Source organism: Orycteropus afer, unplaced genomic scaffold, assembly GCF_000298275.1.
Source record: "Orycteropus afer afer isolate SDZICR_OR568_19922 unplaced genomic scaffold, OryAfe1.0 scaffold00070, whole genome shotgun sequence".
In the NCBI taxonomy this organism is placed as follows: Eukaryota; Metazoa; Chordata; class Mammalia; order Tubulidentata; family Orycteropodidae; genus Orycteropus; species Orycteropus afer.
In genome coordinates, this window is record NW_006921657.1 from 5,110,040 (window position 1) to 5,136,241 (window position 26,202).

A 26,202-nucleotide genomic window follows, 5' to 3' on the forward strand; every position below is an offset into this window, starting at 1 on the left:
TGGCCTTATAGGACTAAGCCTTGGGCTGCTAATGGTGATTCTGTCTTCCTCTTGTGATGCAGAGAAGGTCAGAAGATGTCGCCTCCACGTCCTTTTTGCACCCAGCATAGTATACCATATGATTGTCTGATTCAAAATGGCCAATACCAATCCATTTCAGCTCACTAATGCCTAAGATATTGATGTTTATGCATTCCATTTCATTTTTGACTACTTCTAATTTTCCTTGATTCATACTTTGTATATTACATGTTCTGATTGTTCATGAATGTTTTACAGCTCTGTCTTCCCATTTTGAGTCGTGCCCCATCAGCAAATGAAGGTCCCAAAAGCTTTACTCCATCTACGTCACTAAGGTCAACTCTGCTTTGGGGAGGTAGCTTTTCCCCAGTCGTATTTTGAGTGACTTCCAACTTGAGGGGCTCATCTCCCAAGACTATATCAGACAATGTTTCACAGCTACTCATAAAGTTTTCTGGTAATATACCAGACTGTGTTTCATCACTTTTCATAAGGTTTTCAGTGGCCAAGTTTCTGAGAAGTGGGTCATCCCATCCTACTCCCCAGTCTGTCTTTGTCTGGAAGGTCCACTGAAACCTGTCCACCATGGGTGACCCTGCTGGTATTTAAAATACCAGTGCCATAGCTTCCAACCTTACAGCAACTAGCAAACCACCACAGTATGACAAACTGACAGATGAGTAATTAGGGAAGTAACAAGTTACAATTCACGGTCAGAAACAAGTAAGGATACAGTTCTTCAATCAGGACAGCTTCTTCTCAGCTAGGCTGCAGGCATGCTTCTCTCTGGCATTGGCCTCTGCTCTGATTGGGCAAATATTACAAAGCTCTTTTAGCTCTGTAGATAGGTACCCAAAGAGGCACTCCACTCCACCAACAAGCTCCCTGCCCAAAGGCACTCAGCTTCCATGGACCAGGAAGCCCAACTCATGCCTGTCTCTTGGTTCTGTTGCCTCTGCTGCTACGGTTTCTCTGCCTCTGTCTCTCTGCTTTCTCTCTGCCTCCTCTGTCATCATCTTTCTCAACACAGGTTCAAGAACTTACTCCACTCCTGGTTCTTCTCTCTTGATGGCAGTGAGATATCCCCCTTCTGCCTCTGGGATGGCTTATTTTAAGCCCAGTGGGATGACAAAATGATCAATCCCCATGTTAGTGTTCCATACGTCTTATTTGCATGGTCCCACCCCCACAAGGGTGCCACACACCTAATTTACACTATTTGTAGTATATACAATTCCCTTAGGGTCACTCACATTTACACAGTTCCATCCAGTCATCTAGTGGGAGTCACAAAGACCATGGCTAGATGCGCCATTTAAGTAACTCAGTGCACCACACCCCTTCTCTGTTATTTTACCTCTTTCTTTCCTGCCCTCACTCGTGTTGATTAATAATATGTGGGTAGATAACATTCATCAAGTGTCACAGATAGCTAGGAATATGCACCAAAGAAAACATATCACTCTATTGATTAGACGGAGCTCTGGTAGCATAGTCCCTAAGGTACTTGACTGCTAACCAGAAGGCTGGTGGTTCAAACCCACCAGGCACTCCTCGGAAGGAAGGCTGGGCAAACTACTTCCATAGTGATACTGCCTCAGAAATCCAAGGAGGGGTCACTATCAGTCGGGTCTGACTCCAGGGCACATAACAACAACAACATTGACTAAACAGGTTTAGCAAATCAAAATTATCTCCTTTTCAGCTGTGATTACCTTTGGAATTCTAGTTTATGTCCTTATAGGATTCTAGAACTGAAAGATGTTCTATTGCTGGGTCCACATGCAGGCATTACAAAATAACATACAGCTTAGATGATAAACAACAAGATGGGCCCAGAGGATGAATTGTTATATCAATGAGCCAAAGATGGCTTCTGTATATTGGTCCCAAAGTTAATTCTTCATAGCAAACTGAGGCCCATAAGTCCCCAAATTAAAGAGCACATTGGCACTAGACTCAAATTTGTACACATCCAATTGTTTTTAAAATACCTCAAATAAGCAGTGTTTTAGCCATTTAGAGCCTGCCTGCTTTTCATACCCCAGGGAACTGCACCCAACATCTAGGTGCAGGTATGCTCGCCCCAGATATGATAAAAGTCTGTAATTATAGGGACCCTAAAGAGCTGCTTCTCTGACCCCAAACTCCTCATCTGTTGTCCTCCCCTGCTTCCTGCCCTGGTCCACTCTCATCCCTGAGTTTCTAGGCCCCCTTTCCCTTCTGGTGGCTCCTTGCCTCTGGAAGACTTCCTGCTGTGGGGACAAGGCCCTGCATGCTGCTGTCCATTTGTTAGCTCCAATAAATCTTTCTCCCATGGAGCAGTTGGTGGGTTTGAACTACTGACTTTTTGGTTAGTAGCCAAATGCCTTAACCATTAGGCAACCAGAGCTGTACCAGTAGTTAAATTACTGAAATAATTCTGTCGAAATACAGCTTCTGGCCCCTGCTGCTCCTCCCCCTGGGCTCCAGACACTCTGACTCAACTCATGGGACCACTCACCGCTGTAAGGCAACAACCTTCCAGGACATTCCTCCAGCACTATGGCCAGTATCCAGGCAGTACCAGTTGTGAAATATTTGAATATGGTCCCTGGATGTGTCCCTTCCTTTTAAGAATACCCAGAAGTCACAAAAGGAGCACTTGTTTGATCTGATTGGCCAGAACATATTCTTATGGTCACACCTACCTCCAAGGGACGTTGGGAAATGTAGTCTTTACTCTGGGTGGCCAAGAACCCAGCTGGAAATAGGGCTAATATGGAAGGAAAGAGAAGAAAAGAACATTGAGAGACAATAACCAACTCTGCTACAGCAATGGCTAAATAATTGCTGAGCAACATGGAGGGCTGAGCTTAGTGAGTCTTGGCTGGGACCCGTGATTTCTCAGCAGCTCAGGGGAGGTAGGGGTAGAAGAGAAAAAATCAGAGGGCTGGTATGCATAAGGCTGGGGATTGGTGGGTGGGGTGACCCAAGTCTGAAGGGGAGAGGGGTCCTTGGGAAGGTCTGAGATTGACTTGATTTCTGTCTAAGGGGCCCAGAGAGGGAGTCTGAGCAGATAGAAGAGTATAGTGTCTGAGACATAACATTGGGGCCATTTCAGGGCAAGAGGAGGTGCCAGGTATGGGAGCTGGGAGCCAGAGCAGAGCTTTGGGGCCTAGCAGGAAGTGAGGGCCAGGCTGGGCCTTCCTAGTGGAAGGCACAATTACCTCAGGGCTCTTTTGATTATAGAAACAGGAACTGACGGAAGCCCTCTGGGGTTATAAGGAAATTTACTAAAATTCTCTGGCAGGAGGAGGTATTAAGAGATACCATGGACTAAAAGTAGAGCTTCCTTTGGAACTGGGACCCAGAACTAAAAAGCTGTCAGGCGCCCCACCAGGGTCTCCAAGGTGGCTCCTATTTCTGAGGAAAAAATATCTTTTCGGTTCCTTGAAAACTTGAGCCCACAGTAGGGTGAGGTGGAGGGGATTTTTTTTTTTTCCTCTTAAAAAATTTCCTTAAAGTAAAAGAAAAAAAAATTTCCTCTGAAAATTTCAAGGTGACATATGATGGACATTTTGATGAGTAAAATAATACAGGGATGAGTTAAACTGAAGTCACTACTCGCCCTATCTCAAATCCCTGTTCTTCTCTTCATTGAAAGTCCTTCCACTTCTAAGACAGGCCTGGCCAGAAGGGCCAGTTCTCCTAGGACATCCATCTCCTCCACAGGAGTTCCTTGAAGTCCCCTCACCCACTCTGCAGTCCCCTTTGGGAAGTCAGTGAACTCGAAGACAGGGCATTGAACCTTTTGCTTTGCTGATGTATCTTGGAACCCACTTCCCTCTCAGGCCAGTTTCACACTGGTATTTGCTGCGTAGGCCTCATGCTTCAAAGCTGTGTTGGGGACCATTGTTTGTCCAGCCTTCTGCTTAGTCATTCCATTTCTTCAGCATTTGGGATCTTTCCAGTTTCCATTATGATAAATGGCCTTCTGTGAACACTTTGGATAAAATATTTCTTAGCTTCTGGATTATTTCCCTGGGGAATATATAGCCAAGAGTGATATTATAGGGTCATAGCTTTTGTCACCTAAGCACAGATGGCTAAGAAGGTATTTTAAGAGGATTTAAGCATCCATTGACTTGGCAAAAATTCTAATAATCTTATAGCTTTTATATTCTTTATTAAGGGAGCTCTGGTAGCGCAGTGCCTAAGGCATTTGATTGCTAACCAGAGGCTGGTTTGTACCCACCAGCCACTCCTCAGGAGGAAGTTTGGGCAATAAACTTCCGTAGAGATACTGTCTCAGAAACCTAAGAAGGGGTCGCTATGAGTGGAATCCGATTCGATGGCAGCAAGTTTTTTTTTTTTTTTTTAATTCTTTATTAAAATTCTATCCTTTTAGGATTCAGATGAACTAATATATTGTTGTGTTACAGGTGAGGAAATTAAGGAATCAAAGTTCATCTCATAAACATTGACACATTCCTCTGGTGATGAGAGAGGAGGTATTGTAAGAGACTCCTGGTCAGTTCAGGCTCTGCCATTAATTAGCTTTGAGAACTCAGTAACTCTAGGATACTGTTTTCTGGGTACGATCTGAAGGTCTGTAAGCTTCTTTTTGGCTTGAAATTTTCTAAACTTTGTGTAGAATGTAAGACTCTGCTTTCTCTGTTGGCAAGACGCTGGGGAGGAAGGCTTGCCCCACAGCTCTCCCTGAATTTAACTGGGTGTTGGGGTGGTCTGCCCCATGCTTGTGCCTTGGGAAGCTTGCAGACGGGACAGGTGTATTGTCTCCATCTGGTGGGGGGGGGAGAGGGGGAACACATGAAGCCTCTGGTTTAGACCAAATCTTGTTCCTTTCCCAGCCCACAACTGACCTAGGGACTCCCCCATTGTGGTACACACTTCCCCATACAGTCCCCAGGGAGAAGTAAGAGCCACAGTGTGGGGGTGGTGACAGGGTTGAAACACCAAAAGCTCTTTGTCCTCTCCGTCTGTGGGCTATTCCTAAGAGAGAGGACTGCAGATTGTACACGGTGGGAAAGACCTGGATTTGCCCCTCCTGGGTCAGGAGATCTAATTCCAGGCCAGGTTCTGTCCTGATCTATTGTGTGACCTTGGAGAAATGCCATTGCCTCTGAAAGCCTCAGTCTTCCCATTGGTACAATGATGGAATGGGACTAGATGATGTCTAAGGGCCTGCCCTAATGGGGCTGATTCTCTTCCTTTGGTTTTGGGAGGGGCCGGTGTGGTGGAGAATTCTTCCTCTCTTCCCTGCCACTCTTGGACGGGCACAAAGCACACCCTGATCCCAGTATCAGCCAGGGCTGGGTAGGGTTGGGCGGCTTCCTTCTCCATAGAGTCCCTTGGGGATTTTTACCCAGGTTCTCAAATTCAGCCTTCTCTTCTTACCTCCCTTCTCCAAAGGCTGAGTCACTTCCTATTCTCTCCCCATTTTACTCCTCAGTCCCTTTTCCCTACTCTCTCCAACTCCACAGAATGGTTAAGCAAACCGCAATAGAATCTTGGGAGAGATTGTATATAACATTGAAAAGTCCTCCCTGTAGATCAAGGGATGTGATTATGTATAGGAAAGTTAAGAGGGAAAAACAATGCACAGAATGTGGCTACACGCTGACTTCAGCCAGCTAAGGACCATAAACACAATTGGGGAGACAGTGTGGGGTCAAGTGGTGAGTTTCAATTCTGACTGTGAGAGCTTGGATAAATCATTAATCCTTTGTAGTCTTTATTTCCATCTGTTAAATGATACTAATAGAAAATGGCACATTATAAAAAAAAAGGTGAAGCTTAAAAGACATTTTACATATATAATCCCCGACATTTATTGAAGTCTTTTTTACGACCTCTCTTCTGTCTGTCCTCCCTAGCTCCGCCCCTCTCCTCCCCTCCCCTTTCTCACCCACCTGCCACACCTCTCTACACGCAGGCGCGCTGAGCGATGCTGAGTCAGTCTGCAGGAGGAGCCGTGGCAGGCCAGGCCCTTTCGGAGTTTGAGCCTGCGCAGTGAGCGGCTTTGGGACGGGCCGGTTTATATCGGCGGTGGATCAGCTGATCTTCTGCATTGCAGACTGCGGATTCAGACAGCACGATGTATGCTCTCTTGGTCCTGGCCAGCCTTTTGGGCGTGGGTAAGCCCTGGGACCCCCAGTTTGGGTAAGGAGGATGGGGTGCCCGGTCTTGGAGTGGACTGTGCCGGGCCTCGCCCTTCAGTCTGTTGTCCCTGAGGAGCTTCGCGAGGGGCGCGCACTGCGCAGGCGCAAGCGCCAGGCGGGTACCTGGTGGGGAGATTGAGAAGGCTGCGGGAGCTTGTTGGTAATCGGGCTGCCAAGGCTCACCGGCCCGCGGGTCCTAGCCTGAGTAGGCGGGTAGGCGGGCGCGGGTGAGGCCGGGGAAGTGGCATCTCTCAGAGTGGTGCCTGCGTTAGTGGGGCCGCCCAGAGCCTTCCCCCAGGCTGCCTTTGCTGCTATTAAGGGTGGGTATTGTAGGATGACTTGTCCTGCGAGTTTGTTGTACCTGCTGGATGCACTGGAACCTGGGCTTTTTCACCCATAATATTTACTTCAGCTCCATATAGCAGGAAGGGCCGTTGGCTCTTGGCCTGCTGCCCTAGTTTATAAGGGTATTGAAGTTGCAGGAAGCACGTATGTCCATCATCTCTGTTGATGTTTGTCTTTACGTGTGTATCTATTTTTAATCCTACATCTTGGAGTTTTGTAGTCCTGATTATTTTGCAGTGGAGGCCCCATTTATCTCCTTTAAAATGTCTTGAGCAGCCATTGTATTCTGGAAAATAAAAGTACCTGAGAACTTGACGTGCATAGAAAGTAATCTTAAGCCTATCACTGTCCTGAAATAGTGCTGATGATTGTGAAACCCATTGCATGTTAAAAAGGCAGCCTTTGGGAACCAGCTGCAATACCCTCCTCTCATCTCCTTTTGACTTATTTTTTAATGTCACTATGACCTTTCATTTGTCCAGCCCTTGCCCTCCTTACATCTTCCTCCTCTGAATAATCACAGGTAATGTGAAAGCAGGGAGGTTGAGTGATTATAGAAATTCCGTAGTTTGATAGTCATGGAGCTAGATTTTTAATTTCTATTCGGAGAGGACTCCAAGTAGGAGTCTTTTCAGATCATTGTCTTTGGGTCTTGATCTGTATATATCCCACTTAAGAGAAATAGAATCTCTCTTTGGCTTCCTGAACCTCAATTTTTCAGTACCAAATTTCTGTTTCCTAGCTAACTATGTAAGGAACTCTGGTAGCATAGTGCCTAAGGCACTTGACTGCTAACCAGAAGGCTGGCGGTTCAAACCCACCAGCCACTCCTCAGAAGGAAGGTTGGGCAATCCTACTTCCGTAGTGATACTGCCTCGGAAACCCAAGGAGGGGTCACTATGAGTCGGGGGCCAACTCGAAGGCAAACAACAACAGTTAACTATGTAGCTTAGGGACTAACTTCTATCTGTCATGCAGCCACCTAGATTTTAATAAACAGTAACAAAGTGGATGACAGTTGATGGAAAACCTAAGATAATTGGTTATGGAACTAAATAGATCTAAGAGATGTTTTCCCCTGTTAGTGTTCAGTAACCCTCAAGAATGTCTTGACCTTCTCAAACTGAGCTGTTAAACTGGTTTTGCTTGTGAATTATGAAAGGGTACTCTGCTTATAAAGAAAGATGACTTTGGGTTTTGTAGAACTGAAGAAAATGAATTTTTGCCAAAGGTTGCTACTGCTTGTTATTCTGTGGTCTGTACAGTAATGTGTCTCTGAATATTCTGTACTGCTGATTCAGAACACTTTTTTTTTTTTTTTTTTAAACAATATCACATGGTTGTTCATGTTGGCAGTGAATCACTCCTCACAAGACCTATAGAATTCTGAATCACTCAAAAAAGGACTAAGTTGTTTCCTTGGAAATATACAGTCCACATCTGATAACCCATGGGAGCATTGCTAACCAGAGTGTTTTCGTTAACTAAGAGACATCTTGCCTGAACGCCTGAGTAAATGGAAGTCTGTTATAATGGCCTTGGTCTGACCTTGTCACCTGGCCTTTAGGATTACTCCAAGGTCATGTTGACTACAGTGTATAAATGCTCCTACCCTGGTGGTTTTGGCCCCATTGTGGCTTTTTGGAAGCATTCGCTCTACAGTTTCTAATGGCATCATCTGTTGTTAACGAAGGTGCACGGGTGGTGTCTGCAGTCAGTGTCTGCTCCTGGGAGGCTCTAAGAACTTACCAGGTCAATTTAGCTTTCTTCTAGTATTGGGAGTGCCATCCCGAATCTGCGGGGGCTTTGCTGTTTAATGTTGTGGATGTCCTGGTGGTTGATAGACTTGCTTTTGAGTTGCAGGTAGTCCCCAACGTTGTAAGTCAAATCCTTTTCTTATTTTTCCAGTTTTCATTATTACTGTCTTACCAGTATATTTGTAATTCCTAACATTGAATATATGCGTGTGAGCATCTGAGAATGATAACATCAGCAAATTATGTACTGCAGTATTGTATGTAATGATAAGACGTACAAACAAAACAAAAACAGATGGTGGTTATGTGCAGTTCATCATAATGTGGGGACTACCTGTATTTTTCTACTCATGCATTCATTCATTCATTCCCTTTTCTCCACCTGAAGAAGGGGATAAAATTATGGTATAATGAAGTTTAAAGAACATCTAATCCTCCTTCTTTGAAGGATGAAGACACTGAGTCCCCCAGAAGTGATCCTCCCAGATCCCTGTCTATCTAGTGGGGAAACCAAACCCTGACTTCCCACATTCCTCTAACCTCTTAATTTTTTAAGAGACATAGTGAACTGTAATTTACATACAGAAAGCCTTGCAAATAAAATACTACTTTTACTGCCAAAAAAAGAAAACCATGCAGATTTTAAATGTATGATTTAATGAATTACCACAGAGTGATACCCCATGTACCCAGCCCCCAAGGTCACAGAGTAGAGTTGCCAGCACCCAGAAGCCCTCTTTATGCCTCCCCGTTTACTACTTTGTTTCATTTGCCCCAAAGGAAACTACTTTCTAACACTGTCGATTACTTCTGCTGTTTTTGAACTCCATAGAAATGGAATGGGTGGTTCCTCTGGGGATGAGTTAATGTGTGTAAAGCATGTGGCATGGTGCTCACGCATGTGGCGTGGTGCTCACGGACGCTTCGCTGCCCTTAACTGCTGTTATTTGTGAAGTTGCTAACCAACCGGATTGTATTTGCCCTGCACTGAGCCAGGTAGGTTCTCTAGAGAGAGCTAGAATGTATTATGTACAAAAACATTGTTGTCCCCCCCCCAATTGGAAACACGTATTTATGGCCTAGCTGGCTTAATAGCAGCAGGTCTCACCTGCCTGGAATTTTGGATAAATTGCTGTTTACCATTAATAAACCAAATTTTATTCTGTGAAAATATGAGTATAATTCCTGAAGGGTTTATTGTATCAGCCAGTCAGTCAGTAATTTGCCAAGTGCTTTTAATTGGATTTAACAAGTTGCATGGAATACTGGCTATGGGAGTTGGATTGAGAGATATTTCCCTATCAGGAGAAGGAAGGAGAACTTGTTCCTCTGTAGTCTTTGATTGTAAAACTGGAAGGGCCAGGCAGCTGGCTGGAGCTTGCAGGGGGTGGTAAAGAGGAAGGGTGTTGCTAAGTGGGGAAATCACCTAGTGAATGAGGTTTGGGGAAGCTCTGAAGGCCCAGGCCAGGTGCGCAGCGGTGTTTTGAAGCAGTCTTCTAGCACGGGCATTGTAGGCTCCAAAGCCTGCTGCCTGGAGCCTGTTTTGTTCTGCCACCAGGAAGGAGGGGCTGGAGTTTCTTTATATTACAAGAATAGAATACTAATAGCATGGTCCTGCTTGCACTCCTTTTTTTTTTTCTTTTTTTTTAACAATAACAATAAACAAATAGAGTTATTGGGGTGTTGAAAAAGTATTGATTGCTTTATTTTTTATTCCTTGAAGATCCAAAAAATAATTTGAATTATGGCCTTGGACAGGTATGGCCAACACTGAAAAAAAAAATCTACCCAAATTCCATATTTTCTTGTGGAATTTGTAATCCTTTATATTGGGATTGAGATGAATGGAAGTTTAACTTTATCCCATCTCCGACACTAGTTGTTTGACCTTGCACAGGTTACTTAAACTCTTGTCTCTGTTTCCTCATCTTTAATATGGGATTAATAATCCTTCCTATCTCATGTTGTTGGGAGATTTTAATAAATAAGTTAATATGTGAAAGGGCTTGGGTAGAAAGCACTGTAAGTGTTTTACTCCTATACCACTAAAATACTTTGTCAGTATTCTTGACCAGCTAGCCCAGTGACCCTTTTCTGCCCTTGATTTTGTGATTTTTCCTGCTCATCTTTCATCTCAAAGAATGTTGTAAGTTTAACAAACAAATTAAATTGACTAACCATAAATATATATGCTGGACATGATTACTGGGTCAGGAAAACAAGCTAGGTTAGGTAGATGACAGCTTGGAGGCAGCTGGAGGTTTATGCTCCTGGGAGCCACGCTAGGTTTAGGGACTAGGTCAGTAGTCCTGATGGCAGAGCAGCCCAGCAGATAGGGCTGGTTCCTGGTAACCTGAATACTTGGTCCCCAGGGTATCACTAACCGTGGGACCTGGCCTGTCTGTTCAAGCCATACAGTCTGGTTTCCCCATCCACAGACTTGAGATGAACTATTCAGTGTTCATAGTATCTTCATGTGGTAAACAAATTCAATCACCATAAATACCGTAGAACAAAAATCATGACTCCCTGCTGCTCCTGTACTCCAGGCCTTCCCCAACCTGTTACCAGGCTTTCTGGAACCTTCCAGCAGCAACTCCTACAAGCAGCTGTGGGTGTGATTTCCCTGTTCCCTTTTTCTTTTTAGCACAAATGATAGCATGCTACACTGACTGGCCTGCTCCTTGCTTTTTGTAGATAGATAATCCAGAAGGTTGGAAGAGGAATTACAATGGACGCCCCATGTATGTGTACAGAGCCCAGGTTAAGAAACAGAACCTAACGACCTTCCTCCCTTCATACATAACCACCTTTCTGGACTTGTTGCTTATCATCCACATATTGGTCTTCATAGAATAGTGTTGTTTGCATATCTTACTTAAATAGATGTTTTTGGCTTGGTTTGTTTTGCTAGTGAGGTTCATCCATGGTGACTGTATGCACCTCTGGTTCATTCATTTAACTTCAATATTTGTTGTGTGCATTCAGTTGATTCCAACTCATAACGACCCTGTAGGACTGAGTAGAGCTGCCCTATAGAGTTTCTAAGGCTATAATCTTCACGGGAGCAGATCTCCAGATCTTTCCTCCTGCAGAATAGCTGGTGGCTTCCGACCACTGACCTTTTGGTTAGCAGCCAAGTGCTCTACTCATTGTGGCACCAGGGTTCCTTCGTTTCGGAGTAGCATTCCATTTCTGTCATACCTGTTCTCCATTCTGTTAATCAACATTTGGATTATTTCCAGTGTTTTTGTTTTTGTCTCTTTGTGTACATGGACAAAAATTTCTCTAGAGGGTATATACCTAGGAAAGAAGGGCTGAGCTGTAGAGTTAAGTGTGTTTTCAACTTAACTACGAGTTGCTGAGTGCTCCAAAATGACTTTGGCAATTTATATTCCCTCAGTATGTACAGTTTCTGGCAGCTGCTCATGCTCATTAACGAAGTTGTCAAACCTGTAAGTTTTGCCAGTTTGATGGGAGTGAAACAGCAAAGTGATTTTCATTTACCTTTCTCATCTTACTTTCATATTTCTTGGAGATCATTCCATGCTGCTATAGGTACAGCTCCCCCTCCCTTTTTTTAAAAAAACTTTTAAGATCATTTTAGATTGACAGAACGATTACAGCTACTACAGAGTTCTTGTATATCCTTTACTTAGCTTCCTCTGCTGTGACCATCTTAAATAACGATGGTACATTTGTCAAAACTTAAGATGTTAACACCAGCACAATACTGTTGATTAAACTGCAAACTTTATTTGGGTTTTACCAGTTTTTCTGTTCCCAGATCCAATCCTGGCTACATTGCATTTAGTCCTCATGTCTCCTTAAGTGCCTCCTACCTCCCAACTAGTTAACAGATAGCTGTAGAGTATTGGATTGTATGGATGTATCAATTTAGTAAACCCCTACTGATGGACATCTATGTGTCAAAAAAGTGAGATGAATTCTAATGACATTTCTGAATTTTACAATCGTGAATTCTAGCCATATTTAGATAAATACTACTTTAGCAAAGAAATTATTTACATTGGAGGAAACTTCATGCGTAAGATTTAAGGAAATACTATAGAAAGTTCTTTTGGCCTGTTAAGGATTGAGTTGTGTTCCCCTGAAATGTCAGAATCCTAACCCTTGTGCCTGTGGACATAACCTTGTTTGGAACTAAGTTTTCTTTGTTACATGAATGAAGGCATATAAGTGGAGGGTGTGTCCTAGATCTAGTCATTTGTGAGTGATACAAAGAGCAGATTAGACACAGATGTGCGCAAGCGTGAATCTACAAGCCTAGGAACTCCAGGACTGCCCCACACATAGGGCTCTCTGTGAACTGGAATCAATTGGATGGCAACCAACAACAACAGAAGCCGATATAGACGAAGTAGGACCTCTTCCTAGAACCACATCCTGAATTCGGACTTCTAGCCTCCTGAACTGTGAGAAAATAAACTTCTTTTCTATAAAGCCACCCACCACTTTTGGTCTTTGTGTCAAATAGCCGTGACTTTACTTATCAGTAAAAACAATCTTTGCGCAGCTGTTATGGGCCGCTGCCCTGCACCTGCAGGGCTCTTCTCTCAGCATTGGTACCTAGGGGGTAAAACCCAAAGTTTTGCTTTGCAAGATTGCCCACCATCTGGCCCTGGCTGCTTCTCACAAATCAGGGTTGCAGTCCAGCCTTCTGGTCCTTTATTGCTCAGAGCCTTTGTGGGAACATACATCTCCTCAGATGATTAAGTCATGTGCTTGTTCCCTCTGTTCATTCAGGTCTTTGCTCAGATGGTCCGTTCTCAGAGCTCCCTGACTGCTCCGCCTTGCCCCTCTCTTGCTGTTCCTTTGACTTGCTTTGCTTTTCTTCGTAACACTCACCACTACCTGGTATTATATGTAAGAACCAAACAAACCCTTTGTCATCACATCAAATCCAACTCATAACAACCCAATATGACAGAGATCTGTCCCATATGGTTTCCAAGGCTATAAATCTTAGCGGGTACAGACTGCCACATCTTTCTCCTGGGAGAAGCTGGGGGGTTCGAACCACCAGTCTTTTGGTTAGCAGCCAAGCGCTTAACCACTGTGCTACGAGGGCTCCTTGTATTATGTAGATGGTATATTTATTTGTGGTCATGATCATTTACTGTATCTGCATCATGTAGAATAGCTTTTGGCTCACAGTTGGTGCTCAACATTGATGAATGAATGATGGTGGGAAGTACAGCAAAAAACAAAAAAATACCCAAAGTAACTGCCAGTGAGTCGATTCTGACTCATAGCAACCCCCCCTTAGGCCACCGAGGTGGTATCTCTACCTTCTGTTGATTGCCCAGTCTTCCTTCCGAGGTGTGGCTGGTGGGTTTGAACAGCCAGCCTTCTGGTTAGCAGTCAGATACCTTAGGCACTATGCTACCAGCTTCTGAAGTATAGCCAAGTTGGCTTCAACTCAGAAGTGTAGATAGGTTGGTATGCGTGAAATTTACATGTTACCAGGGCCAAGTCTTTATGGTGATTAAGCAAAACTTTATTTACTGAAATTAACTTTTGGAATTGTTTTCAGAAATTGACAAACCAAGAGTAACTTGCGGTGTAAGAGAAGTGTTGACCTTTGTAATAGCTTGTTTTAGGTTAGAGGAAGCGCCTGACCTGTTGGAGAGGATTTCACGTGGGTAAGAGGGATGGGAGACTACCATAATTTAGGTGCCCCGGTGGCTCTGATTTGAATTAATTATGAGAAGGGAACCAGCTACAGTTTGAGGAAGTTTTTCTCCATATTTGATTTCAAAAGTTGATTGTTCCTAAATGTTTAGCCCAGTGGTTCTCAAGGAGCTCTGGTAGCATAGTGCCTAAGGCACTTGACTGCTAACCAGAAGGCTGGCGGTTCAAACCCACCAGCCACTCCTCGGAAGGAAGGTTGGGCAATCTACTTCCGTAGTGATACTGCCTTGGAAACCCAAGGAGGGTCGCTATGAGTTGGGTCCAACTCGACGGCACATAACAACAACAACACATGTAGCAGCACTGTGCTCCATAGGATGTCAGTGGCTGGATTAACGGAGGGTGATCACCAGGCCTTTCTTCTCAGGCCCCTCCGAGTGCAGGGGAACCTCCAGTCTTTTGGTTAGCAGGCACAGGTCTGTTTGTACCATCCAGGGACTCCTCTGTTGGTCTGTTGCTGTGTGCTGTTGAGTCCACTCATAACCGCTGGGGCAGAGAACTGACTGCTCCATAGGGTTTCCTTGGCTCCTACCGAGCTGCTGGGTGGGTTTGAACTGAACTGCGGTGTTTTGGTTAATAGCCAAGCATTTAACCATTGTGCCACCAGGGCTAGGACTATACAGATGCCGCCTCTGACCCCTGCCTGTACCTGTTCACCTGATTAAAACCTGGACATTTCCGCTCAGGGGTCACTTTTCCATGGTCAGGTGCTGGGCATAATCTTACCTAAGGTGATTTTAAGTTCATCTCTGGTCATCATCACCTGATATCTTGACTCCTTGGAAGAGGAGCTTTGTTAGGAGTTTTTGTTGGACTGGAGTGCTCGTGAATGAATGGGTTAAGAATTTCTCTTCCCCAAATTCATTAAGCTCACATTGCTTCCCTTTTGTATAGTCGTAGGAGATTGCATCCTTGTCCCCCTGTCTGTCAATTTACCTGAGGACCCGATTACCTTCTCTGTGTAGATAGGTTTCTTGCCTTTGAATGATCTGGCTTGTGAAGAAAATGAAAGCTTGAGGCAGTGGTGGAGAGAAGCAGGGCATAAAGAACCTTTGTCTTAAGTAACAGCGTATTGGGCCGAGGTGATGGGCCGAGGTGATGGGACGTCAGCCTGGAGAGCTTAAGAGCTTCATTGTTGTTGATTTCTTTTGTGATCAGAGGAATGTTTGGACTTCTGCTTCCTCCAGATCTAGGCCATTCTGAATGGTTAAATGGCCCTGGTTTTTCTGCCCTGGAGAATGTTTCCGAAGGCAGGATTCTACAGGGAGACAAGTGCTCTTTGCTGTTGAATGTGTTATTCATGACATTGTCTGTATGATCAAGTAGTTGTGTTGAGTGCTGTGCGATATCTCCTGCTCTTAGAAGATGTAAGTGCACGAACTCCCCTGAGAAGCGTCTGAATGCTGGAGACTTGAGGTAGATGCTTCCCCTTCTGGGGTTAGCTCTCTCTTGGTTTCCTGGCAACCTTCTTGTTGCCATGGTGATACATTACCCAGGCAGCAGATCCACTGCGCTATGGAATGCCTGCCCGGATTATCTGTCCTGGGAGGCTGCATGCTTATTGTTATTTTATTTTTTTCCTCCTGTAGCAAGACTTGAAGAGCATTTATTTAGCATATGTTACCTAAAATGTTTAAAAGGAAAGACATACGTTGTATAGTTAAAAGAATAAAACTGACAAATAGAGCGTAAGGTACACATTCTAGGAAAGATTATCCCCTTTGTTCTGAGATTATGTTTCAGAATATCTTTTGTAATTACTTGTACGTGGGCTGTTAAATATCCTCAGTGGAGAGTAAGCCTTAGTAAAGATGCAGTCATTTGGAGACTAGTCTGTTGAATGGAGTAGTTGATTAACATATTAGTTAGGCTTAGGTTTGGCTGCAAACAACAGAGACCTAGAATCACAGCAGCTTAAATAAAATAGAAATACTTTTCTTTTTTATTTTGAAATATATTTTCAAATATATCTTAATATTTGAAACTTTTCTACCACAGGAAACTCAGGAGCCAGAGTGTCTTCCCTGAAGAACTCAGGGACCCAGGCTCTTCCAGCTCTATGTTCTAGCCCTTTTCTTAATGGTCCAAGATGGCTGCTAAAGTTCCAGTCATCACACCTGTCTATAACAGAAGTTGTGATGACCTCCACTTACGTCCCATTGGCCAGAACTTGGTTTCATTCCTAGGCCCTACCGCAGAGGAGCCTGGGAAATGTAGTCGTTAATCTTGGCAGCCATGAGCTTAGCTAAAAACTTGTAGTTCTGTTCCTGTAAGAGGAGAGAATGGATATAGGGGAGCAATTTATGATCTCTGTCTGCTGTATTGGGTGATAATTGTTCTCCAAACAGGTTGTTGGGGTTATTAATTGTTTTTTTGATTGCCAGGTAACACAGGGAAAAAAATAATGCTGTATATAAAAATTGAAATGTGAACCTTTCCCTTGGTTCTTCTCAAGTCCACCGTCAACAATTAGATGTACAATTAACCAAGAGCTTCCTAGGGACCAGGCACTCCTAGGTGCTTTGGCATTTATTCCTTACAGAATTCCTGAGGAAGGGGCACTGTTACTTTCCATAATTTGCAAGTAATTGTGGCCTAAGAAAGTCGTCCAGGTTGTGTGGCTAGTAAGTGGCACAGCAGGGTTTTCAGTCCAGCTCTGTCTGCCCCCACCGTTTAGGTCAGGGCTAAAGTAATCTGGTTTCCATATTGCCTCCTTGCTTTTCCAGAAAAGGAGAGGTTCTGAAGCAGTGGCGTTCTGGCATGGTTTTCCAAAAGGTGGGTTTCAAAAATATTTTGAACAATGACAACTTTATTGGGATTGGCGTTCCTTGCAGTTTAATCAGGCTGTAGCACCAGTTGTATGACGTACTGAGGGCATTTCCCTGTGATATTAGTGCTCTGTGGGCATCTTTCATTCTTGCTCATGTAGAACATTTGCAGCACCTGGGGACACAGTATACTTCTTGGTGCATTACAGTGGTCTGTGTTTCACTTTTCATGTGGTACTTATGGGTTTCTAATTCAGTCACTGAATTTCTTAAGTTGGAGTACTGCTCTCCAGGTCTTTGAGCTGCCAGTTAATTACCTGATTAAATGTCAAGTCAGCAAAAGAACAACCTTGATTAGCTGTTGTGGAGCTCCGGGGCAAGAGAGTGACTCAGCCTGTTGTTGCCACTGTGGATAGTAATAGCATTTATTGAGCTTTTACAGCATATCAGTACTTCACTAACTGTGTGCTATTTGTGTCCTGCAAATATTTAATTTTTATAAACCCTTTGGAGTGGTATACACAGTCTGCATTATAGGCTGGGTATTTTGTTTTACTTGGTGGTTTCCACTGTTGGAGAGGTCTCATCTAATGAGGTGTCCATTCCCTTTTTGTGTCTTTATGGTTGTTAGATGGGTTCTTCACCTTGAGCCCTGGTCTGCTTCCCTGTAATCTCTACCATTGGTCTGAGGCCTGTGGTCTGGACCACACAGAACAAACCTGCTTCCATGTAATAGGTGGAAAGTGTCCTTCGCTTATTTGTGTAACCATGTGTGTCTCTGAGACAGTCTTTCTTCCAGTCAAACATCTCCAGTCCTCTGGAGTGCCTTTACTCTCCTGATCTCTGCGGTTTTCCCAGTTTGTCACTGTCTCACTGAAAAGAAGTGCCCCATCCTGTGGCTTAGTCCTGTGTCTATGGATATGGACTAAGACCATTGTAGCTTCTGATCACCACCTTTGTTCTGCCTGAAAGGCTTCACATTTAACCCTGTTAACGTCTTTTTCCTTTTTCTTCCTCCCACCCTCCCTCTCTTCCTAATCTGTCTTACTTCTGTCTTACTCTTTTGGAATCTTTCTGTTAACCTCTCTCATCCCTTGCGGCCACCATTTCTTCCATGGGCATGTTTGAATTAGCCTTCCAGTTAGGTATTCTGTCATGTTTTCCACCTCTCTGCTTACTTATTTTATTTTAAAATTTTTATTGTGATTTGGGTAAAAGTTTACAGAGCAAATTCGTTTTCCATACAGCAGTTCATGAACATTTTGTTTCATGACATTGATTGCAGTTCCCTACAGCTCTCTCCCCACTTCCTGTGGTTACGTCTTCCCTGTGTCCTTCTTTCCTGTGCCTTCCTGCCCCGAGTGTCTCCCTATGCAGATACTGCCTTTCTGTTCTCCCATGATTCATAGTTCTAACTGCCTCCTTATTTTGAAAATTTATTTTTATTGTGAAATATACATAACTTAAAATTCACCATTTGGGCCTTTTTTGAGTGTATAATTCAGTGACATTAAATACCTCCACAGTGTTGTGTAACCATCACTATCGTCTCCCACCTCCCTTTCAAGTCATCTTGCACACCGCTACCTGAGGTGTTGTAACATGAACATGAGCTTGCTTGTCCTGTCCCAGCTCAGAAATCCCTAGTGGTTCTGTAACTCTTACAGGGTGACTCTTCACTTGGGGAGGAGTGTGCCAGGTGAGGTCCAGCTGCCTTTGCAGCCTGGCTCCCGCCACTTCCCTTTATCCCTCTGCTAAAAATTACTTTCCCCTTTGTCAAAGAGAACTACTGTACTAAAGAGCACAAGGTCAGGAATCTCCCCATCCTGTCTCTATTATGAGCTGATCTAACCTTTAAGGGATCGGTTCAGATTTCATCTTGAAAAGGTTAGTCATTTTCTTTGCCACTCCCTGGCACGATTCACCTTCTGTGTCTGCCTCCCCCTCTTGGGACTCGAAGTGAGCTTCTGCCTGTTCACCTGGGTCTCCCACAAGTAGCCCCCCGCGCTTTCCCGGGTCCACGGGGTTGATAAGTCATGCCTTCGTCTAACCTGTTAATCCATTGTGTAGAGAAGAACATCACTCTTTATCTGCAGAGCTTTGTGTTATGATCCACAGCTGGAGTCCCTGTACGGTGTCGGGGTGCCAGAGAACCCCCTGAAATGGTGTGAAAATCTTGCATCTAAATCCATTTTCTGGGAAAGAGACCTGTGAGCCCCAAAAGTTCTGCTCCACTGTTTGACACACAGCTCAGTTCTTAAGTGAAATCAGCGCTTGTGTCCTTCAGCAGGTAGCTCATCCCAGGCTGGGTCTCAGACGTGCAGTACTGATCTAAGGGCATGCTGGCATTTCCTGAACACGTTGGCTCATTTCAGGAAATCAAGTCTCTCTTGTATATGTGCCATTCACAGACCAACTTCATAATATGCACTTTTGTAAATTTGGCTTTAGGTTGGCGCTAGATGGTGATGTCTCTCCAAGAACTGGATTTCTAGGAGTTGGGACTTAATTTTCATTCTCTCATTGTCTGTGGAATCTCTCCTGGGCTTCAACACGTGATGACTTTATAGGTCTGCTGTGTTCAGCACCATGACATACCCTCCTGCTTCCAGCTCTGAGGGAGAGAGTGGCTTGGGATTAAGTTCTTTTTCAATTTTATTTTTTAATTTAGTAGGCCAGTGATCAGGAACCACGATGATAGTTTACTCTCATAAAAATTATGGCCTAGGAAGCCCTGTCGGGCAGTTCTACACTGTCCTGTAGTGTCGTCATGACTCAGAATTGACTCTGCGGCACACAACCGCAGGCCAGTGATACAGCTTTGGGGGTTGGGGAATGAGAGTTTTGGATTAGTGCTACGGGAAACGATTCTTATATAAAAGGAGTTACCCAGATGGTTTTCAGTCCACAGTTGTTGTTGTTATTGTTATGTGCTGTCGAGTCGGCCCCGACTCATAGCGACCCCTCCTTGGGTTTCCGAGGCAGTATCACTACGGAAGTAGGATTGCCCAACCTTCCACAGTAGCCTGGCCAAAACTAGTATCATTACTAAAAACGATAATACCGTTTCAAGTTCCTAGAAGGCGTGAACAGCCTACAAAGCATCTTGTTGCTTAGGGCTAGGACATGAGAGTTGTGTTCCCCAAACCTGACAGATTGTCTGGTCAGTTGTGTCCACTTCTCTCCCAGCTAGTTGGAGAAAATACCTGCAGCCTGTTGAGATCAAGACTTCTATGTGAGGGTGGAGAGTGGAGGGCAGGGTTTGTGCAGGGCAGCGGCAGGATAGCAGAAAGGACTGTTCACTTGGCCCTGCTTCTGGTGGATCCTCTAGCCTGTGTTTGATCTGCTGATGTCTGATACCGTCCCCTTCCTGGCTTCCCGGTGTCACAGTTCTCCAAGAGGCTCACTTTATTAGCTTCTTGCTCATTATGTGCACTCCTTCTTCCTAATTTGATGGGGAAACCAGTCTTTATAGCTTGGTGGGTACTTGTCAGGACTTCCAGGGGCCTGGGGCAGGGGAGGGCATGGTGGAGGCTACCAAGGTTTTGTTTTTTCCCAGCCCCAATTTGTATTGTGATTTGGGTGAAAGTTTACAGAGCAAATTCATTTTCCATACAGCAATTCATACACATTTTGTTTCATGACATTGACTGCAATTCCCCACAACGTAACAGCTCTCCTCCCACTGCCTCCCTATAGTTACTATCGCTTCCCTGTGTCTTCCCTCCCATGCACTCATAATCTATCTGCCTGTACAAACACTGCCCACAATTGATTGCTCCAAAGAGTGTGTCTACCTGATTTAAATGTTCCTCCCATGTGCCTATCTTATGTTTGGTTGGAAGCCACAGGAGTGAGTTCAGTTCCAGACCTCAAGGGTGACTAGGGGTCATAGTCTCAGGGGTCTCACTAAGAGGCTGCCAAGTTTTGGGGCTCCCAGAGATACCATTTCTTTGCCCTTGTCCACCCCCCCACCCCATCCCACCCTTCCAGACGTAAAGTTGAAGATTGGACAGCACCATTATGGCTTGGCTACATTATGGCTTAACACAACTTTTCTGAGCCATCAGGGGAGCTTAGTTTGGCACACATTTTCCCATGGAAACCAGAGTCCATACCGCTGCTTTCAGAAGGCATTTAATTTAGTTCACAGATTGTGAACTGGTTGTGTTTGTGATTTCGCTCACACAGGGTGAGCGAGGCTGAAACCTGCACAGCAGATTGAATTTCAGTCTATGCTGCTGCTGAAAGGGTGCAAGGAATCTGGCTTTAGCTTTCTGGGGAAGTAGGACTTGGTCTTTTGTGTGAATGCCTTGTGGAACTCAGTGGAACTAGCCTTTTGTGTCCCTCCTCCTCCTGGAGGGAGCACGTTACGTACAAACGTGTGTGTATATGGTGTGTGTAGCATGCATATATACAATCACTGTTCCCTGTCATTTGGCTTAAAAGTTGGAGCAACCTACAGCCTGATTCTTGAGGTTCTGAAAGTATTAGATGGCTGTGGGGCCAAAGCTTCCTGTTTATAGCTGGCCAAATGCTCGTATTTGTCCCTTGAAAGGAGCTTAACTGTGTGCATTAAGAAGATTTTTTGATCATGCTTTAAAATTCAGGTCGTGATAGTTTTTAGTGCTTTTCCTTTTGAGTGGACACGAAAAGCAAAATTGGTTCACCCCTGCCATGAGTCTGCTGCTGTACTTCACCGCTGGAGAATTCACGCGCCCGATGAAACCTGTTGGTTAGAGGTGAGGTATGAGTCTGAGGGTTTTGCAGCTTTCTGTTCCAAAATTAAGGATACCATGGACTAGTTTTAAGAAACATAGGCACTCCCAAGGCAATTTTTTTTTAACTATGTATGCATACATGCATGTAGGCACAGACACACACTCAAACACAATTGAGAGTTGGAAAAAAAAGGTTCTAATTCAGCCATGCCTCTGCTTTGTTCTGTGAATTCTCTGCTAACCTTTGTGCACTTCCTGTATACTTTTTTTTTCTCCTTGAATTTCATTTTCTGTTTGATGCTTAACAGCCACATAGTATCATAGTCAGAATGCTGTTAGTTTTTTTCCCCTCTCATTTTTGGCTACTCAGGTTACCTCTGTGTTTTAGTATTGTAAATGAGAAGTATTTGTCAGTATCCTGTTGTATTACTGTGTTTCCTAAAAATGTTTTCCTACAAGTGTTTTTTTAAAGAAAGAATTTTTTGTTTTTGTTCTTGAAATACTTATTCTGAGAAGTTCTTAACCAGTCATACTACCTTGTAAGAGTGCATCTTGTACCTCAGCTTGTCACACTTCAGTTGGAACTTTTAAAATATTTTTCTTTTCTTTCTTAGCTAGTTTAAATTTCAAAATACAGCACCTTTTGTATTTCTTTGGCTCCAAGGAAAGCTGAACCTTCTTCCACCGTGCCATTTCTGTGTGCGTGGTTTCTACCTGAGCGCGTTCCCGTACCAGGTGATGAAACTTCGTGCACTTGGTTTTGAGTGGACATGTGTTCACTTTGTGATTTCAAGGTGGCTTCTCTGCTAGTAAACTTGTTCATGTGCAGAAAGAGATTCCTACAGCAGGACTAGCTATTTTGAACTCTTCTTCTGTTGGAACAACCTGAAGAATCATTGTTTTAATAAGAGTAAGAATCTTCAGGCAGTTGTGCTACAGATTGTTTTAATTTTGGCTGTTTTTCATTCTAGAGAATTTGAAATTATCTCTATAATTCAGTCTGTCGGTTGTCTGTAATTTCTTTCATCACCTCATGGAAACTGTTAAAGGTTTTTAAAATTCCCATTTAAATTTTTTTTTTTAAAGATTATAAAAGGTTTAAAGACTTGATACTATTCCCTGATACTATCTACTTCCGTAGTGATACTGCCCGGAAACCCCAGGAGGGGTAGCTATGAGTCTGGTCCGACTCGACGGCACATAACAACAACATTTAAATATAGTTTGAGAGGAAGAAAAGTGCTCAGATAAATGAGTCCCCTCTAGCCCTGTGACTTATTTGAAGGCACAGCTTTTTTTGTGTGTGTGATTTGGGAGAAAGTTTATAGAACAAATTCATTTTCCATACAGTGGTTCACATACACTGTGTCTCATGACACTGACTGCAGTTTCCCACTTCCTGCCCATAGTTACCTCTTCCCCCTGTCCTTCCCTCCCAGCACTCCTGCCCCCCCCCCCAGCTGTCTCCCTGTGCATACACAGCCCTTCTATTCTCTCATGATTGATCTCGCCAAGGATTGTGTCTACCTAATGTAAATGTTCAGCTTATATGCCTGTCTGTTGTTTGGTTAGAAACCACAGGAGTGAGTTCAGTTCCAGACCTGAAGGGTGACTAGGGGCTGTGGTCTCAGGGTCTCACCAGGCTCTATCAGACCAGCAAACTTAGTCTCTCTCTCTTTTTTTTTTTTTTTCAAATCATACTGAGTTTTGTATCACATTGTTCTCCCACTCTATCCAGGATTTCCTACATAGATCCCTCTCTGAGTGGTTGATAGTGGTGGCTGGGCACCAGCTAGTTTTTCTGATCTCATGGTTATATAGGCTGAGGATTGCATGGTCTTCCAGTCGCTTGTATTGATTGTTTCCATGCGTCTTTGGTTTTCTTCATTCTTCTTTGCTCTGGACGAGAGACCTATACTGGCATCTGGTTGGTTGCTTGTAAGCTTTTAAGACCCTAGTCACTACTCACCAAAGTAGGATATGGAACAATATTTTTATGTAGTATGTTAGCCATTTGAGCTTGATGTTCCCTGTGACCATGGTCCCGAGCCCACAGGTCCAACTACTCTCCCCAAGGGTAGCTGGCTGTGGCCAAGAAGCCACCACAACCTTGCCACTTGTCAGTTCTACACACCCAGACATTCTTACAGCACATACAGATATGCTTGTAGAACCATCGTCTGCCAACCCTATACCTGGTCATGGGCACGTTCCTCACTGCCTAGACATACCTGATCGTTCAGCCTGTCTACCCATCTATCCACCCATAGATCAAGGCTTGCCATCACTGACAACGCAGTACTGTGCATGCAAAAGGTTCATCTCTGTTTTCTGTACCTCCCGTGAACCTCTGTGTCTTCTCTTCAAGACACAACTTCTTGATCAGGACATCATGCCACTCTCTGTGTGGATTGCATTTCATACAGCTGGATTAGGGACCGATTAGGATATCCTCCTGAAACGCCAGAACTAACCCTTAACCTTGAGTGGTGTGAAAGGGTAATGTGCTCAGTTGCTAACTGAAAGTTTGGCGCTTTGAATCCACTTAGCAGTACCTCAGAAGAAAGGGCTAGTGACCTACTTGCAAAAAACTCAGCCATTGAAAACTCTGTGGAGCACAGTTCTACTCTGACATGCATGGGCTTGCCAGGTGTTGGGGTTGACTTGATGGCAACTGGTTAACCCCTAACCCAGCATGAAAGAGTGAGGTGGACCTGCTGTGTTGGAGAATGGGCCACCTACTCATGGTGTTCCTTTTAGCTTTAGGCAGCCCTGTCCTTGGCCTAAAAGACTGCACCAGAGGCTCAGCAGTATGGTGCCAGAACGTGAAGATGGCTGCCGACTGTGGGGCCGTGAAGCACTGCCTGCAAACGGTCTGGAACAAGCCGACAGTGGTAAGTCCTCAACTCGGCGCTCCCGTCATTTCTCAGGAGATCCCTTTGTGCTGCACCTGATGCCTTTACTGTATGAAACATGCTGCCATTCACAAGCACTTTTGCCTCATTTTGCTTGTTCCTGGTAGTGACCCTACAAGGGAGGCAGGACATGTGTGAGTGGGTGTCCCCATTTTACCACAGAGGAAATGGAGGCTCCGAGAGATTAAGGTCCATTTTCCCAATGCCACTCAGTCTCTCAGTGGCAGAGATAATGAGATCCTACCATGCTCGCCACTGTGTGCACTGTGTGATGCCTTCACGGCCTCTGCAGAGCTGACTGGATGAGGGATGCAGAAATTTACAGAGCGCATTCCCAGTGCTGGCACATGGTACCAATCCATCCCTTGTATATGCTAAGTGTAAAAATGGTGTGGGGGTGTTGTCTGACCTCCTGTAACTTCACAGTGGGGAAGAGGATCAAATCCTATGAGGTGGAGGTCAGACATGCCTCCACCCTCCAACGTTTTTACCAATTCTGGCACCAGCTGTCCCTTCCACCACACTTTTTACTTCTCTGCTGGGTTCAGTAATTCATTGCAGTAACCACAGAATTCACAGACAGTACTCAACGATTATGGGGTTTATTAGGGAAGTATCGGTAGCATAGTGCTTAAGGCACTTGGCTGCTAACCAGAAGGCTGGCGGTTCAAACCCACCAGCCACTCCTCAGAAGGAAAGTTAGGCAGTCTACTTCCGTAGTGATACTGCCCAAGGAGGGGTCACTATGAGTCAGGTCCTACTCTACAGCACATAACAACAACAACAACAGGGAAATATCAGGTTACAAATTCAGGGTCAGAAATGACTCATGATATAGTTCGTTGATCAGGACAGCCTCTTTTCAGCAGTGTCCTGCTCAGGCAAGTGTTCATGAAGTCCTTTCCACTCTGCTGATAAGTGCCCATGGGCACCCCACTCCACGGGTAAGCCTTGGCCTAAAGCACTCACCTCTAGCTCTGTGGGTGGGTAAACCTAGGTCCATGAGGTTCCCGGAGGCACCCCACTCCCTCAGCAAGGTTCTTGCCTGGGGGCACTCAGCTTTCTCGTACCTTCTTCTGCCAGTCTCCTGGTTCTGCTGTTCTGTGCCGCTGCTTCTCACCATCTCTTGCTGTGCCAGTAGGACGTTACAGCTCGCTCACTCTCTGTATCCTGGATCAAGGAAGTTCTCAGCTCAGGGAGCCCAGGTCCACAGCATGTGCTCCACTGCCATCTTTTCTTGGTGGTGGTTAGGTCCCCCTTTTGGCCTCTGGGATTGCTCAGTTTAAGTGCGGCAGGAAGTCAAAACCATGTTAGGGTTCTGTAAACCATATGTCCACGGTCCTACCCTGACAAGGATACCATGCACCTTATTTACATTATTAGCAAGCTATCCAATCCCCCTGGTGGGCCATAAATACCACATTTGCGTAGTCCCACCCAGTCATTTGGCAGGAGTTACAAAGATTGGTTGGAAGGGTCACATTAAGTAATTTACTGCACTAAGTATATGCTAAACTTTCAAATTTTTTCCAGACCTTTTTGTCTTTCCATCCCTTCCTCCCCCCCATTTCTTCCCTTCCTCCAGGCAAGTCGCTGATTCTGACCCTAGAGCTTTCAAACCAAACCCATTGCCTTCCATTTGGCAATGGTCTTCTCATAAAGACCCTCCTGGACAGAGTAGAACTGCCCCATAGCATTTCCAAGGGTATAAATCTTTATAGAAGCAGACTGCCACGTTTTTCTTCTGTGGAGCCACTGGTGGGTTTAAACCACCTACCTCTTGGTTAACAGCCAAA

At 44.6% G+C, this 26,202-nt stretch overlaps 1 protein-coding gene across 1 annotated transcript in view; it reads left to right on the top strand.

The window, feature by feature from the left end:
• The first annotated feature begins 6,195 nt into the window (after positions 1-6,195).
• LOC103196836 (prosaposin) overlaps positions 6,196-26,202 on the top strand; it is a 41,448-nt gene continuing 21,441 nt past the window's right edge. The window contains exons 1-2 of the mRNA XM_042780916.1: positions 6,196-6,304; positions 24,252-24,385. Of these exons, the coding sequence (XP_042636850.1) occupies positions 6,196-6,304; positions 24,252-24,385 (243 nt within the window). The remainder of the gene's footprint in view (positions 6,305-24,251; positions 24,386-26,202) is intronic.